We start from the raw sequence: 15,908 nt of genomic DNA, 5'->3' as shown, positions 1-15,908 counted from the left end.
GTTTAATTTTCATATTCATCTCCCCCTCCTCCATAGACTGCTGATCTCCACTCACCAACCTCTCTTCTTCCTCTTTAATCTCGGCTTTGATGTCTTTTAGTTCTTCACCCTAAACCCCAAAGATGACAGAATATATGCGAAAAATTAAACAATAAATTAAATAGAACATCCTCTCATAGCCTTCGAATTCTGTTCTAGTTGCTCAGTCCCACCTACCTGATGATGGTGAGGGATGGTGGGATCTTCCTGTGTGGAATCCCGGGAATACAGAGGACGGGGACATCTCTCTGGGTACCCATTACTGGATCCATCTGTAGGAAACACACACACTGACTGAATACATTGTTTCTATGTGTTTATCAGATGATGGGGGATCTAGGTGGAGCCTCAGTACTGCTCTCTCCTTTACAATAAAGTCTCCTCTTACCCGGTGATGTGAGGGGCGGCTGATTCTCCATCATGACGTCCTTGTAGAGATCCTTGTGTCCTTCTAAATACTCCCACTCCTCCATGGAGAAATAGACAGTGACATCCTGACACCTTATAGGAACCTGACACACACAATGATACAGTCACCATCCAGACCCATCCCTTGTCTGTTACTGGATAATGTCCCAGAATTCCCGGCACCGCTCACCTCTCCTGATAGCAGATCAATGATCTTGTTGGAAATTTCTTGAATCTTTTAATTTTTTCTTTTGAGTTTCAGGGAGTGAGGTGGAGGCACTGTAATGGTTACATGGTTTCCAGACTTCACCAAAGGAAAAATCTACATTAAAAGAGCAATAATAATATCATGTGACCTCCCAGAATCCTCCTCACCCCTCCGGTCAGGTCAGTGTTTTATTAACCACTTAAGCCCCGGACCATTTAGCTGGCCAAAGACGAGCAATTTTTGTGGTCGTGGCTACCAAATAAAATTGGCGTCCTTATTTTCCCACAAATAGATATTTATTTTGGTGGTATTTGATTACCTCTGCGTTTTTTATTTTTTGTGCTATAATAAATATCCCCCAAAAATCTATAAAAAAAAATAAAAATGTCCACATTTTAGGCCCATGCATATTCTTCTACATATTTGTGGTAATTTTTTTTTGCAATAAGCGTTTATTGATTGGTTTGCGCAAAAGTTATAGCGTCTACAAAATAGGGGATAGTTTTATGTTTGAATTTGCATACATCTGAAGGTCCCTGAATGAAGTTGAAAATTGTCCCTAACTTCGACCCAACTTTATACCAAGCTTCCAATAATAAAGGAATGTAAGTAATGGAATTTGTTCATACTCCTCAAGATGAGCATGCCAGATGATTCCAGATTGGGTGTATACAGCAGATTGTCTAGCAGTGGGAGTAAAAGTATCTATCATTCAGATGTATGGAGAATGGATAAATGGTTCTATATTTAGGATGTATATTGTCTATAAACTAGAGGCTCTGGATGGACAGTTGGATAAATGGTTCTCGGGACCGATACCAAGCATTTGCCTGAGTACTTGTACTCGGGCAAATGCTCCCGATGCTTCACCCGATACTTGTACTGTCAGGGGTGATCAGTGCATGGGGAAGTTACAGGCACCAATCACCGCTATATAGTGTATTCCCGCCGTGTATTCCCGCCATGTATTCCTCCGTGTATTCCTCCGTGTATCCCGCCATGTTTCTCTCCCCTTCCGTGCTCCTCCTCCACCCCCTGAAACTGTCAGGACGGAGAGCGGGGTAGGAGCCGGTAAATCCAGCTCCTTACTGCTCCGAATGGACAGAGTCAGTGATTACATCCATTCACAAAACTGAAACATCGTAAACTGTGATTACAATGTTTCAGTTTATGAATGAAGAGAAGAAGCCATCTTCACTCCATTAATTTTCAGCGCAGCTGATGCTGCTGAGAAAGGGACTGGGGAACATGTGTCCCTAGTCCCTTTCTCTGTCTCAAATGGGAGATGTCAGAGGTCTGTTAAGACCCCTGATATCTCACCAAAGCCCCCCAACAGGGCTGAAAAAAAATTATTGTAGAAAAAAATAAAAGAAAAAACACACTGACACGCCCCCCCCCCCCCCCCCTTAAAAAAAAGAAAACATTATAAATAAATAAAAAAATTGTAAAACATTTAAAAAAAATTGTTAAAGATAAAAAAAAAACTACTGACACATGTGCTGCTGTCACATGAGATTAAAAAAAAGCATCGGTATTCGGTATCGGCGAAAAAAAAGTATCGGTACTTGTATTTGGTCTTAAAAAAGTGGTATCGGGACAACCCTAATATTTAGGATGTATCCGTCTTCAAACCAGAGGTTCTGGATGGACAGTTGGATAAATGGGTCTATATTTAGGATGTATCTGGTCTATAAACCAGAGGCTCTGGATGGACAGTTGGATAAATGGTTCTATATTTAGGGTGTATCCGGTCTATAAACCAGAGGCTCTGGATGGACAGTTGGATAAATGGTTCTATATTTAGGATGTATCTGGTCTATAAACCAGAGGCTCTGGATGGGCCTTTGAATAAATGGAAGCCAATGGGAGCTTACTGGGTGTAAATATATAATAATATCTTATTACCTCCTCTACTGTCAGTTGCAGGAATATCTCCCTCTACATCCTCCCATCGCACCTCTTGCTCGGATTTGCCTATTTATAGATGAAATCACTTCCTGTCTCTGCGTTCCAATGACGATAAGTAAGATCACCACCCTGTGGAGAAAATACAAACTGCAGCGGGCGTTTTTAAATACTATGGACAGCTGCTTCTTGGAGCGTTCTTTTGTTTTGCTGTGTATATGGGGGGGGGGGACAACTACCGTCCAGTGGTGGACTGTTTCTGGCATCCTCACGGCTAGAACAGGTCTATAGGGTTGATGACTTCAGGAACAGTCCACCGCACAAGACCAATAGACCACAGGAGGTGCAGGAGCCACAGGGATCGATCTTGTGCGGGGAGGATCGGGTAAATATATGTTCATTCTCCAATACCCTAGACCAGAGGTTTCCAAACTGTCTAAACAAAAGGTCAGTTTACTGTCCTTCAGGCTTTAGGGGGGCTGGACTGTGGCCATTGGGAGCAGAAGGTGTCTTGGTGGCAGTGGAAGAAAACAATCTTTGGTTTCAGTGGCAGGATTAGGGACCCACCGTTGGTATCAGTGTGAGAAATAGTGACCCACCATTGGTATTAGTGGGAGGAATAGTGTCCCACCATTGGTATCAGTTGGAAGAATAGTGTCCCATCATGGGTATCAGTGTAAGAAATTGTGACCAATCATTTGTATCAGTGTGAGAAATAGTGACCCATCATTTGTATCAGTGTGTGAAATAGTGACCCATCATTTGTATCAGTGTGAGAAATAGTGACCCATCATTTGTATCAGTGTGTGAAATAGTGACCCAACATTGGTATGGGTGTGAGAAATAGTGACCCACCATTGGTATCGGTGTGAGAAATAGTGACCCACCATTGGTATCAGTGTGAGAAATAGTGACCCACCATTGGTATCAGTGTGAGAAATAGTGACCCACCATTGGTATCAGTGTGAGAAATAGTGACCCACCATTGGTATCAGTGTGAGAAATATTCCCCCATTGTTTGCGTCATTGGGAGGAATAGTACTGGCGGGATGAAGCCAAGCAAAGGGCCACCGTTTGGAGACCACTGTCCTAGACACAAATGAGCAGTTGACCCAGCAGTGCAGACACAATCCCTCTGCATTGGATTTTATTTATTTTGACTGGAGTTGGGCTTTAAGCCTGATCTGTGCCCCAGGTTGACCAATCTCCTCCATTAGATGGTGAATATGAACGTTGACCATGGCTCCCATTACCCAAACCTCATTACATCACAGGCACAGAAGGTGGACAGTAACAGTGGGCTTAATCTGAACATTTTAATGCTCTCAATAAACGATTGTAATCTCATCTTCAGAGTTGTATCATTCCGGACACCGGGCACTCCTCCTTTCCCATTCAAGTGCTGGTTTGCGGAAACTACGGTGTACTAGTAAGGTACAAGCTCAAACCTCCAAAGGGTGTCCAACCACAACCACTCACCCACAGAACCACTTATTACCTGCCCTTATAATTAGTCCGGCGCAGTCTCTAGCTTTAACCACTTCAGCCCCGAACCATTAGGCTGCCCAAAGACCAGAGCACTTTTTGCGATTCGGCACTGCGTCGCTTTAACTGATAATTGCGCGGTCGTGCGTCGTGGCTCCCAAACAAAATTGACGTCCTTTTTTTTCCCCCACAAATAGAGCTTTCTTCTGGTGGTATTTGATCACCTCTGCGTTTATTTTTTGCGCTATAAACAAAAATAGAGCGACAATTTAAAAAAAAAAAAGCAATATTTTTTACCTTTTGCTATAATAAATATCCCCAAAAAAATATATAAAAAAAAACATATTTTTTCTCAGTTTAGGCCGATACGTATTCTTCTACATATTTTTGGTAAAAAAAATCGCAAAAAGCGTTTGGTTTGCGCAAACGTTTCAGCGTCTACAAAATAGGGGATAGTTTTATGTAATTTTTATTAATATTGTTTTATACTAGTAATGGCGGAGATCTGCGATTTTGTATCGTGACTGCGACATTATGGCGGACACTTTTGACGCTATTTTGGGACCATTGTAATTTTTACAGCGATCAGTGCTATAAAAATGCACTGATTACTGTGAAAATTACACTGCCAGTGAAGGGGTTAACCTGTAGGGGGCGCTGAAGGGGTTAAGTGTGCCCCAAGGAAGTGATTCTTACTGTGTGGGGGTGTGGCTTGGCGTGTGACATCACTGATCATCGTTTCTTTATGACAGGGAACAGACGATCAGTGACACTCTCACTAGGTAGAACGGGGAAAGGTTTGTTTACACTTACCTCTCTCCTTCAGCTCTGTGACCTGATCACGGGACACCGGCGGCGATCGGGTCCGCAGGTCCCGCTGGCGCGGTCACGGAGCTCAGGACCGGGTCGTGAGCGTGCTGCCCACGGCTGGGCTCGTAAAGGCGATGTACCTCTACGTGCTTATGCCCAGCCGACGTATATCAGCGTTAGGCGATCCTCAGTTTTGCAGGCATCTCCTTGTTTAGATGTGACCGGCTGTGATTGGACACAGCCGATCACATGGTTAAAAAGCAGCGGCTCTTTACAGAGACAGGGGGGCGCGCCGCACGGCCGTGATCGTCGTGCCGCACAGCCGTGATCACTGCACATGCGCGCCCCCTGCGAGAGCGGTCGTTCTGGGAAGCTGTCATATGACGTCCACCCAGAACGAGAGACACACCGACCCGCCGTCATTTGACGGTGAGCGGGTGGTAAGTGGTTAATGTGAGATCTGGGGGTCACAAAGATTTCACATTAACACTTAAATGTAATAAAAATAAATAAATACATGTATTTGGAAAATAAATAAATACATTTTTTCCCTTTTAAGAGCATTGGGCGGAAGTGACATTTGATGTCGCTTCCGTCATCCAATGGTATGGAGCCGAGCGGGGGCCATCATTCCTTCACTTGACATCCAGTCTCACAGGGGAGAGGAGCCGATCGTCTCCACTGCTACCGACGGCTTCGGTAAGTGGCAGAGACGACCAGGACGTGGTGGGGGCACCTCTCCCGACGTCGATAAGTCATCTTGTGGCGAATCCGTCGCAGAGACCAGTTTTATCTGCTTAAGAGGATACCGGGTGACGTAATTGATGCAATACTAGACAATAAATTAAACTATATAACTATTCTTTCCGAAAGATGGCTACGGATTCCTTCTATCTATTGCATATATGTATTAACTTGTCTATCCCTATAATTAGCTAATCTATTAAGACTCTGATAAGCACAATGATAAAAGGTTATCTGTGAAAATAAACACACTACTTGGTAAAACAATATCTTTCATTTATTTCCCAAGAAAATAGGAATATGCTAACATTGAAACATTAACGTAAAATATACAGAGCATATAACGACCGAACATCACACATACTTGTCACAATTCTCTAGACCACAGGTGTCAAATACAAAGCCCGCGGGCCGAATCCGGCCCTCCAGGCCATTTTATGTGGCCCTCGCACGTCTCCTGCAGCTGCAGGAGAGCTCCAGCCCTCCTCTGGTCCTCCTCCAGACCACCACTTTCTGCTTTCAAGCAATGCATACAGCTTCTTCCCAGCAGCAGCATAAGGAAAGGGGGGTGCACTGTGATGTAAGGGAGAGTGGGGGACTCAACTTCTGATGGTGGGGTGGCTCTTGACATCTAATGTAAGGGGAGGAGATGCGCGGGACATCTAATTGTACAGATACAACCGGCCCTTTGGAGGACAATCATAATGCTGATGCGGCCCACAATTAAATTGAGTTTGACACCCCTGCTCTAGACATAGTCTCAACGGCTGGGCTCAAGATGGCAAAAGAGGGCCAGAGCCAGGATCCAAAAGAAGAAGAGCTTTTTCTCCTCTCTGTGCCCTTTTTACCCATACATTCACACCCAATCGTAACCACCCCCACTTGCCTCCTGTCCAATAAGATATTGCCAAGAGGTAGTCCTTCTCAATTGATTATATTACTGTCCGTCTTGCTGTATTGGCCTCTAGGGGCAGCATTGTCCATGTATCATCTCCCAGATGCTTGTTGATCTTTTGATCTTTGCAATCAATCATCCTGGCAGCCATTGCTCTCTTTAAAGCTTGCTTGCAAAGTGGCAATAACTGATTTTTATCTTATCGTCCTAGCCGGACAGGAGCAAGGCCCCTTGGTTCTACACAGTTGTAGGCTTAACTGGCTACATTCCAACTTGGGGGCCACCTGCCTGTATCCTCCAGGGAGTGAAATACCAGAACAATGATATTAAACCACATTGCCTTCCAACACCGGGGGTTATGGCAGCTCCACGTCAAAGTGCCAAAGTATTACAATGGCGGATGGTCGTTGAGTGGTACCCAAAACGGGTATTATATATGGCGTGGTTTTGCACTAAAATTTATTTTATGATATTTTTTTCTGGAAAATATGCGTTTAATACACAGTTGAGCAAATACAACTTAAAACAAAAATTTGCAACTATCACTTTTTTATTCTACAGGGCCTCTGCTTTCAGAAGATATGTAATGTTCTGGGAGTCCAAGTAATTTTATTGCCAAAAATAAAGATTTTCACATTTAAAAAAAAAATGCTCTGGAACCGAACTGGATAAAATAAAATAGAATAAAAAAAATTTGCCCCGCCCCCCAAAAAAACAGTCTGAAGCAGCAATAAATTTTATTAGCCCGTGTGAGTTTTCTGGTGTGCAACAAGTGATTTTTTGTAGCCAAAACTTTTCCCGCACTCTGAACACGAAAAAGGACGCTCACCGGTGTGACTTCTTTGGTGGTTGACAAGGTCTCCTTTTTGAAGGAAAGATTTCCTGCACTCTGAACAAGAAAAGGGACGATCGCCCGTGTGAATCCTTTGATGTGTAACAAGTGAACTTTTCCAAAGGAAACATTTCCCGCACTCTGAGCACGAATAAGGACGCTCACCTGTGTGAATTCTCTGGTGTTTAACAAGGTTTCCTTTCTGTATGAAAGATTTTCCGCACTCTGCACATGAATAAAGACGATCGCCTGTGTGACTTTTCTGATGTGTAAGAAAGTGTCCTTTCTGAATGAAACATTTCCCGCACTCTGAACATGAGTAGGGGCGCTCGCCTGTATGACTTTTCTGGTGTGTAAGAAATACTTTTTTCTGAGTAAAACTTTTCCCACACTCTGAACAGGAAAAGGGACGTTCACCAGTGTGTATTCTCTGATGTTTCAGGAGGCCTTGTTTCTCAATGAAACATTTTCCGCACTCTGTACATGAATAAGGACGTTCACCTGTGTGAGTTCTCTGGTGACTAACAAGTCTACTTCTTAGGATAAAACCTTTCCCGCACTCTGAACATGAATAAGGACTTTCACCTGTGTGAATCTTTTGGTGTCTAACAAGTACATTTTTGAGAACAAAGAATTTCCCGCACTTTAAACATGAATAGGGACGTTCGCCTGTGTGAGTTTTCTGATGTATAAGAAGTCCTGATTTCTCAGGAAAACATTTCCCGCACTCTGAACATGAATAAGGACGCTCACCTGTGTGAATTCTCTGGTGCTTACGTAGGTTTGCTTTCTGATTGAAACGTTTCCCACACTCTGGACACAAATAAGGTCGTTCTCCTGTGTGACTTCTCTGGTGTACAAGAAGTATTTTCTTCTCAGTGAAACATTTCCCGCACTCTATACACGGGTAGGGACGCTCACCCGTGTGACATCTCTGGTGTTTAAGAAGGTCTCCTTTCTGAATGAAAGATTTACCGCACTCTGAACATGCATAGGGACGCTCACCCGTGTGACTTCTCTGGTGTATTAGAAGTTTTCCTTTCTCAATGAAACATTTCCCGCACTCTGAACATGCAAAAGGACGCTCACCCGTGTGACTTCTCTGGTGTATAAGAAGTTTTCCCTTCTCAATGAAACATTTCCCACACTCTGAACATGAGAAAGGACGCTCACCCGTGTGACGTCTCTGGTGCGTTAGAAAGTGCCATTTCCGACTGAAGCATTTGCCGCACTCTGAACATGAAAAGGGACGCTCACCCAAGTGACATCTCTGGTGTTTCAGGAGGTCTCCTTTCTGAATGAAACCTTTCCCGCACTCGGAGCATGAATAGGGATGGGGTTTCTCGTGTAGAAGAAGTTCCCTGTTTTCATTGAATGATTTCCCACACAATGAAAACGATTGCTCTCCTTCATTGCTAAGCAAAGTTTCCATGGGATTAGATGGATCTGTTGATCTCTCTATACTCTGAGATCTTAGATTTATATCTGGGGTAACAGTTTGTAGTCCATCAGAAGATTCCTCAGGATTAGAGGGATCCATTGATCCCCCCAATTGGGAAGGTCTGGGATGTATATTTAGAGTAACGGGATTTCCTCCTGGAGAAGATTTTGTGATGTCATCATCTTCTGCACTATGACCTGGAGAGAGAAAATCAAATGTCCATCAGAGATATTCCCCCACATCGCCCCCAAGTGTTGGAAAACGATATTAAGATGTTTCACATTTTCTGAATGCTTTGAATTCAAAGTCGTATTTGTTGGTTTGATCTGCAGAGACATCTCCTACATCAGTGCGTCTCAACCTCGGTCCTCAAGAACCCCCAACAGGCCATGTTTTGGGAATTTCTCTAAAGCCCTCGTACACACGATCTGATTTTCCCACAGGAAAAGTGTGACGGCAGGCTGTTGTCGGAAAATCCGACCGTTTGTACGCTCCATTGGACAATTGTTGTCGGAATTTCCAAAGCATGCCCGGAAGCAATGCTCACCATAACACAACATTAGCAGAAGTTGGCCAATGGGTGGCGCTAAAGAGCTGAAAAATCACGTTGTTTCGTGTTAGTCGGCCGACAATTGTTTGCCGTTTTCGTATGCAAGACAAGTTCACGGCCAACGCCCTTTGGACAAAAGTCCTACGCTTTGTCCGATGGAAATCTGATTGTGTGTACCAGGCTTATGCCACGTACACACGATCGGATTTTCCGTCGGAAAAACCTTGGATGGTTTTTCCAATGGAATTGCGCTCAAGCTTGGCTTGCATACACACGGTCACACAAAAGTTCTCGAACTTTCGTCCATCAAGAACGTGGTGATGTACAACACTACGACAAGCCGAGAAAATTAAGTTAAATGCTTCCGAGCATGCGTCGGAATTTTCTGCGTCGGAATTGCTACAGACGATCGGATTTTCCGATATGAATTTTTTCCGTCTGAAAATTTGAGAACCTGCTCTCAGTCTTTTGTTAGCTGAAATTCCAACAGCGAAAGTCAGATAAAGCATACACACGGTCGGAATTTCTGTTCAAAAGCTCACATCAAACTTTTGCTGTCGGAATTTCCGATCGCATGTACGGGGCATAAAGAGAAAAAAGCTGTCTAAAATACCAAGCCATTGACTGTAGTTTAAAGTAAAACCTGCAAAGATAGCCTGTTGGGGGGTACTTGAGGACTAAGCAGTGGCGGTGCGTCCATAAAAGGGCGCACGGGCGCCGCCCCCTCTCTCCGACCACCTCTCACTATAGATAGATTCATGCATTGCAGACACAAATAGTCTCACAACAACATGACAGAGATCACTGCTCCCGATGACAGGGAGCAGTAGATCCCTGTCATGTTGCTAGGCAGAACAGGGAAATGTCTTGTTTACACTGCTCTCCGTGACATGATCACGGGACACCGGCGGACATTGAGTCCGCGAGAACCACGGGCATGGCCCCGCAGTACACGCACGCCCACTAGCCTACGAATTAAAGGGGACGTACAGGTACACCCATTTGCCCTCTGCTGCCATTCTGCCGATGTATATAGGCGCGCAGCAGTCGGCAAGTGCTTACGAACATTTTTACACAAAGAAAGATGTAGGTTTCATTCAGTAGAAGACAATTATCACCTGAAGACATTAGCAACATTTTTTTTTAATATCCTGTTACCTGAAGGTAGCATCATATAACCCATGGTTAAAATTAAGTCCTGTGTCCTGTACTGTAGGATTAAGAAATGGACCTTCCTACAACTCATTTATTGGAAACATGACAATGGGATGTTACAGGAATGAAGATGGACCTTTCATATGATGTACAGTATCTCCTCCTCATTTGTTGGGAACATGACGTTATATTGAGGAATGGAGATGGACCTTTCATATGGTGTACAGTATCTCCTCCTCATTTGTTGGGAACATGACGTTATATTGAGGAATGGAGATGGACCTTTCATATGGCCTTCTCCATGTCTGTCTGTCCACCTGCAAGGTGATTAATGTGGCCAGTCTCTGGGAGACCAAACCTGATTTAAGCCAGCCAAGCCTGCAATCTCAGTATCTCCTCCTCATTTGTTGGGAACATGACGTTATATAATATATGAAGAAGTAAAATAAAATTAAAATATGAATTCTCTCTGCATTTAATGTTAATTACTTACTTGTGTCCACAGACTGATGATCTCCACTCACCAACGTTTCTTCTTCTTCCTCTTTAATCTTAACTTTGATGTCTTTCAGTTCTTCACCCTAAACCCCAAAGACGATAAAATATAACATCTGGAAACATTACTGCAAATAACAAGAGATTACATAGAAAAATAGCCTACTATAGTTTAGAATAATTTTGAGTTCTAGTTGCTCAGCCCCACATACCTCATGACGGTGAGGGATGGTGTTATCTTCCTGTGTGGAATCCCGGGAATACAGAGGACCTCCCTCCTCCATAGACTGCTGATCTCCCTTTATCAATGTCCCTTCCTCTTCTACTTTAACTTCAACTTTTATGCCTTTCAATTCTTCATCCTGAACCCCAAAGTGAATAGCAATCATTTATGAAAAAGTGAAAGGAGGAATAGCATTTTTTTAGTTAGAATACTTTTTATATGCAGTTTCTTAGTCCCATCTACCTGATGATGGTGGGGGATGGTGTGATATTCCTGTGTGGAATCCCGGGAATACAGAGAACGAGGACATCTCTCTGGTGGGTTCCCATTACTGGATCCATCTGTAGGAAACACACACACTGACTGAATACATTGTTTCTATGTGTTTATCAGATGATGGGGGATCTAGGTGGAGCCTCCGTACTGCTCTCTCCTTTACAATAAAGTCTCCTCTTACCCGGTGATGTGAGGGGCGGCTGATTCTCCATCATGACGTCCTTGTAGAGATCCTTGTGTCCTTCTAAATACTCCCACTCCTCCATGGAGAAATAGACAGTGACATCCTGACACCTTATAGGAACCTGACACACACAATGATACAGTCACCATCCAGACACATCCCTTGTCTGTTACTGGATAATGTCCCAGAATTCCCGTATTTGGGGAGCTAAAACCAGGTGCTGCCAAATATCGTATAATTATTATCTGAGCTGTTCACCGGTTCCCCTTCTGGTATGGACTAAAACACATAGTTTGGTATTTAGAAATGTAGGTGGGTGATTTTATTAATAGAGATAAGAGTGCCGTCATGTGACCTCCCAGAATCCTACTCGCCTCTCCCGAGAGGTTTGTGTTTTATTAATAGGGATAAGATTGATGTGACTGGCTCCGTGTTCTCTGTACAGCACGACGGTACCTGCCAGATCTATATACAGGAATACATTTTGTTTTATTTATTAAGATCTTATAAGTGTGTATCATCTGTTGGAGATAAAAGATGTCACCGTGACTACGGAGAAAGAGGATGGACCTGACGGGGGGGGGGGGGGGGTTACTGGGTGTAAATATAAAATAATATCTTATTACCTCCTCTGCTGCCAGTTCCAGTAATGTCTCCTCTCGACTTCCTCCTGACTCACCTCTCACCCGGAACTTCCTATTTATATGTGACACCACTTCCTATTTTTTTTTCCTGTGTTCCATCGGACTAGGCAATCTGTCCTATTTCATAACAGAAGTGATGTTCCATCATGGCCATCTTGGTACACCCTACACTCGGCCACACTAAAGCATCGTACACACGATCCAATTTTCCGCGGACAAAGCGTAGGACTTTTGTCTGAAGGGTGTTGGCCGTGAACTTGTCTTGCATACAGATGGCAGAGAATTTTCGACCAACAAACACGAACGTAGTGACGTATTAGATGTAGTACTAGACTACAAAAGAGGACATTCAATTGTCAGGCTCCTCCCTTTGGGGCTCCTTCTGCTAATCCTGTGTTAGTAGAAGTTTGGTCGGTGTTGATTTGAGCTTTTCAGTTCATTTCTGAACGGTCAACCAGCCATGTCGCATATTCCGAGGAGAGAACGTGCTATTATTGGGCTTGGAGTTATTGCTTTGACCCAAGTCCGGTCCAGGAGGAGGAGTTCTTGGACCAAAGATTGGTTGCTTAATCCTGACCAATTTTGTCATATGCCTTTGCTGCCTAAAATGTGTGTAGGTACCCTGCCAGCAGGAGAATAATCCTGATGATTTTAGGAATTATCTCCGGATGACGGACTCCTGCTTTCACCGTCTCGTGGCATTGTTGTCCCCCTATATTAGAAAGCAGGACACATGCATGAGGTTTGCCATTACTCCTGAGCAAAGGCTCATAGCCACCTTGCGGTACTTGGCAACTGGGAGAAGTCTCCAGGACCTCAAGTTTACCACTGGGATCTCCCCTTAGGCTCTGGGACTCATTATTCCAGAGACCTGTTCTGCCATTTTTCAAGTAAAAAAAAGATGCTAAGTCAACCGATACAACTACTCTGTCTGCTGACTCTACAAAACCCATACACAGTATACCTATTTTGTGGTCATATTTCTCGATGAATTCACCAAAGCATGTAGTGCAAGGGCCTGCCTGTTTACCTTCAAATTGTACTGTTGAATGTTTTTGTCCCCTATTATCTTGATAGGTAATTTATGAATGTCGAAATGTGCTTCAATTTGGACAGTGTGTATTCATATTTTTGGATTATGGCATTTCTTACCTGTCAACTGGGCTGCCAATAGTGTAAGTAAGGAGGGGCTGCCCAAAGTATCACAGATTATTTATGCATTCCGCTCTCACAGAAGTGGAGAGTGTTACCTGTCCAAAACATCTACCCGTTACCCCCCGCCCACCATAACATTTTTAGAATGGGCCATCAGAGGGGGTGAGGAATCTAATAAATTGACCTTACACTTTTGTCTTTAACTACTGATTTAAATGTTATACTTATGTTGGCCAAGAATGTTTGTGTCAAATCTGCTTGCAATGTTATGTACCGAAGTATACCATTTTTTTTCCTTGTTTGACTCCACAGTTACCTTCCAACCCCCAGCAATGGCAGGATGTTGCAGCCCAGTTCGAGCATCAGGGGGATTTTTCCAACTGTGGTGGTGCTATTGATGGCAGGCATGTCAGGATTGTCCTACCACCCAACTCGGGGTCCTATTATTTTAATTATAAGGCCTTTTGCAGCATAGTAATTCTAGCTGTTGTGTCGGCCAACTACAAGTTCCTGTACCTGGATGTTGGCAAAAAAGGCCGCAACTCTGATGGAGAAGTGATTATGCAGACCGAGTTCTACTATCGACTCCAGAATAGCACCTTAAATTTGCCACCTGCTGATGACAATGTGGAGGGCCTCAATTTTGTGTTTGTGGCTGATGAAGCTGTTGCTCTGGGGGAACATCTTCTGAAACCCTTTCCTATGAGTAACCTCACCCCAGAGCAGAGAATATTTAATTATAGGCTCTCTCATACCAGAACAGTTGTTGAAAACGCCTTTGGCATCCTATCCAGTCGCTTTAGGCTGTTTTTAACCTTAATCGACCTGGCCGAATATAAAATCAATCATGTAATATTGTGCTGCTGCATCCTCCACAATTTTTTAAGGAGGAATGCTAGCAGTTACCTTGCCTCGGGGCCAAGTGATATATCGACCCTGCAGTGTCAGGCCCATAGCTGACAGCTCTAGAGGCACTATAAGTCCTAGCATGGCATGATAATCACCACTGGTTGCCCTGCCTTGTATAGGGCAGTCCAATGACAGCTGGCATCTTTAGAGGCAATACAAGTCCCAGCATTGCAGAATCTATCACCACAGGTTGCTCTGGATAGGCACTACAAGTACCAGCAATGCAGAACCTAACACCACGGGTTGCTTTGGGTTGTACAGGGACAGCTGGCAGTTCTGAAGACACTAGGTAACAAGGGAAGTATTCGTCTTGGAACGCATAGCCCAGTGTTTGTATTGTCAGTAACATCACTTCCGTGACATTATCTGACGATTTTACTGCTCTGTATTGTCGCAAATCGTTTGGAACGCATCGTGCATGCGCAGTTCAAAATTTCTCGGCGGAACGTCGCTTCCGTAGCAAGATGCGATGGGTAGCCGAATGTGATGAGACATGGCTCCCTGCCAGCTTACTTCAGGACTCACTTGCCACTCCACCCGCTGCTCCGCCCGCTGACCAATTACAGGTATCGGGTGAAGCATCGGGAGCATTTGCGCGAGTACAAGTACTCGCGCAAATGCTAGGTATTGGTCCCGATACTAGTATCGGTATTGGGACAACCCTAGTGAAGGCCATTTGAGACATTAGTATGCCAAGACTGTGAAGATGTTTCCTTCCTCAGAAAGGATGATCTCCCGCTTCTAAAAGCCAAAATTTCAAGCCATGTACACATAGAGGCATAATTGTTAAATGTCCCTTATGATCCCCTGCCTAAAAATGTGTGTAGGTACAAACAGGTTAGTTTGTAAAGCCCCAAAAAACACAGTGTGTCAACATGCGCTATCTCCCATCACGAGATATCAATGTATGTGTTATTGGGGGTGCAACCCCTTCCTCAAACCTAAAGTAGGTGAGAGAAAGGGGGTTGCACTCCAGAAACACGTCCATTGATATTCCGTGATGGGAGATAGCACATGTGGACACAGTGGGGGTTATTTACAAAAGGCAAATCCACTTTGCACTACAAGTTATTTATTTGTAAAAAAAAATTGAAAACCATTTATCATTTTCCTTCCACTTTACATTTATGTGCCACTTTGTGTTGGTCTATCACATAAAATCCCCAATAAAATACATTTACGTTTTTGGTTGTAACATGGCAAAATGCAGAACATTTCAAGGGGTATGAAAACTATTTCAAGGCACTGTAACTCTAAATTGAGCTGTAAAGGCTTTGTAAAACGTCACCTGTGGTGTTTTTTTTTGGGCACCATCGTTTTTGGCGATTTTGCGGGCGCACGCAATTTTAAGACATTAAATATTTGTTATCTTTTTACTGAATGCAATCTCATCTTTTATATTTTAACCAAAAATTTGTATAAGGCCCCGTACACACGATAGAATCCATCCGCTGAAAAATCTCAGCGGATCGGTTTCAGCGGATAGATTCTATGGTGTGTACATTCCAGCGGATATTTATCCGCGGAAATTTCCCAATTCCAGCAGATAA

The 15,908-nt window shown here is 43.7% G+C and overlaps 1 protein-coding gene and 1 long non-coding RNA gene across 2 annotated transcripts; both read right to left on the bottom strand.

Annotated features, from left to right (window-relative positions):
- Positions 1–509: 509 nt before the first annotated feature.
- On the bottom strand, positions 510–2,692 carry LOC120910270. The gene is made up of 3 exons (XR_005741476.1): positions 2,561–2,692; positions 638–769; positions 510–551 (listed from the first exon to the last, which is right to left on the bottom strand). It is a non-coding gene; the product is annotated as an uncharacterized LOC120910270 (long non-coding RNA).
- A 3,478-nt stretch (positions 2,693–6,170) lies between these two features.
- Positions 6,171–11,463, bottom strand: LOC120910022 (gastrula zinc finger protein XlCGF57.1-like). The gene is made up of 4 exons (XM_040321859.1): positions 11,434–11,463; positions 11,180–11,329; positions 10,966–11,053; positions 6,171–8,964 (listed from the first exon to the last, which is right to left on the bottom strand). The coding sequence occupies exons 2-4, from the start codon at positions 11,249–11,251 to the stop codon at positions 7,235–7,237; spliced, it is 1,890 nt and encodes a 629-aa protein (XP_040177793.1). The 5' UTR covers positions 11,252–11,329; positions 11,434–11,463; the 3' UTR covers positions 6,171–7,234.
- Positions 11,464–15,908: the final 4,445 nt, after the last annotated feature.

Source organism: Rana temporaria, chromosome 8 (assembly GCF_905171775.1).
Source record: "Rana temporaria chromosome 8, aRanTem1.1, whole genome shotgun sequence".
In the NCBI taxonomy this organism is placed as follows: Eukaryota; Metazoa; Chordata; class Amphibia; order Anura; family Ranidae; genus Rana; species Rana temporaria.
This window is presented reverse-complemented; position numbering and strand designations above follow the sequence as displayed.